The sequence below is a fragment of the Rhagoletis pomonella genome, unplaced genomic scaffold (assembly GCF_013731165.1).
Source record: "Rhagoletis pomonella isolate Grant_MI unplaced genomic scaffold, Rhpom_1.0 Rhpom_scaffold_24402, whole genome shotgun sequence".
In the NCBI taxonomy this organism is placed as follows: domain Eukaryota; kingdom Metazoa; phylum Arthropoda; class Insecta; order Diptera; family Tephritidae; genus Rhagoletis; species Rhagoletis pomonella.
Genome location: NW_023482884.1, coordinates 1 through 1,734, shown reverse-complemented (window position 1 = coordinate 1,734; position 1,734 = coordinate 1). Strand labels below are relative to the sequence as shown.

The 1,734-nt window shown below is 31.6% G+C and overlaps 1 protein-coding gene across 1 annotated transcript; it reads left to right on the top strand.

Moving 5' to 3' along the window:
- Positions 1 to 1,077: 1,077 nt before the first annotated feature.
- Positions 1,078 to 1,686, top strand: LOC118732657 (the record flags this gene model as incomplete). Its single annotated transcript, XM_036461788.1, is given in 2 exon segments — positions 1,078 to 1,291; positions 1,367 to 1,686. Coding segments are annotated over 2 exon segments (330 nt in total), but the record flags the coding sequence as incomplete, so codon positions are not given.
- Positions 1,687 to 1,734: the final 48 nt, after the last annotated feature.

The window sequence follows — 1,734 nt, the reverse complement described above, 5'->3', positions numbered from 1 at the left end:
TTATGTTTTTTGTGAAACATTTTGTATGAGTTGGTATTTTTTTTTTTTAATATTAAAATTAAGCATCTCAAACTATATAACAAGTTTCAGTTTAACCTAAAAATACATGCTGATTTTTTATAACGAATTCCTAAGCAAGAAAAAATTATAAATACTTTTCAAAATCGCTTTCCATACTTCATTTTAGCAGCATTCTAGTGCATAACTCAACAGGCGGATGACGTATTAGTCATGCTGACATCTTTTTTTGTCATTAAAATAAGAAATTCGGGCACCTATGTATACGGTTTTTTCTGAGGAGCACTTTTGAACCACAACCACTTTGGAATTTAAGTTACGAATTATAGCTCAGTTAATTTTAAATTCTGTTTTATAAAATGTCTACAAGGAAGTTCAAGAACATTTGTTGTAATCCTTTAAAAAAAAAATCGCACGCTTCAAAAGTCCATAAAAATAATTTGCGTCGACCGTCAAAGAATATTTGTGAAAGGTTCAAATCCTTGTGCCCGACAGATCTTTTGTGTGACTCTTGTAGACGTGATATAAATAATTTTAAAGACTCCGCATCAATTTGTGAGGAATCGGATTATTATTCTGATACTGATGACGGTGATTCCCTTTACGATTCTGACAGTGAGGTAAGTAACTAGTGTCATACTTCATTAGCATATTTCAAGCATTAATTTGATTTCTAGGAGGAAAATGGGTACAGTACCCAGTTTTTTTCAGAAATAAAAGCTCAATTTCATAATCCTGGCAAAACTCCCCAAGAAAAAATTGAGCTGTTAAAGCTTTTAGATATAAAATGGAGTATAAACAAGACAGCAAAAATGATGAATACTTCTCGATACATTGTCTCAAAGGCAAGAAAATTTCGGGAAATTAACATTCATTCTGTGAATAGCAAAGGAAATAGTAAGATGGGATTTGCGTTTAATATAAAAAGCACTTAACAAATTCAAAATTTTTATAGAAAAGGCTCTTTCTGCAGAAACAATAAGTATGGTCAAAGAATATTTCGAGCACGATGACATAAGTTCCCTCATGCCAGGACAGAAAGATAAGAAATCTGTTAAAATCGATGGAAAATCTGTAATTTTTCAAAAACGTCTTGTGTTAGGGAATCTGAAAGAAATTTATTCAAAATTCGTTAAAGATAATCCTAATGTGGCAATTGGCCTATCCAAATTTTGTTCTCTTAGACCACCACATTGCATTTTAGCAGGTTCTGGAGGCACGCATAACGTCTGCACGTGCCCTATCCATGAAAACATAAAACTTATGACATTAGGTAAGAAATTCTTGGAAAATTTACATGCAAAAATTATTAATTATGTGTATATGTATGTGTTTTCAATATTTTTAGGCAGTAATTTGGTGCTTTTAATGAAAAAAGAGGAATATCCAGTAGTTAATTACGAAGATGTTATAATGCTGTCGTTGTGTCCCAATCCGAAGGAGGAATGTTTTTTCAATATGTGCAAGGAGTGTTCAATCTCAAAAACACTGGAGGGTTTGATTAGTGCAATATTTCAAAAATACGAAATTAATGAAGTTACTTACAAAAATTGGAATTCACAACCTAGGACAACGTTGAAAACCATTTGTATTTCTACCGAAACGTTTATCCAAAATTATTGTTTGGCTAGCGAAACATTTCTAATGCATTCATTTATAGCAAAGGAGTAAGCCAATTATTATAAAACTTTGAAAAACAACTTAGAGATCGACCAA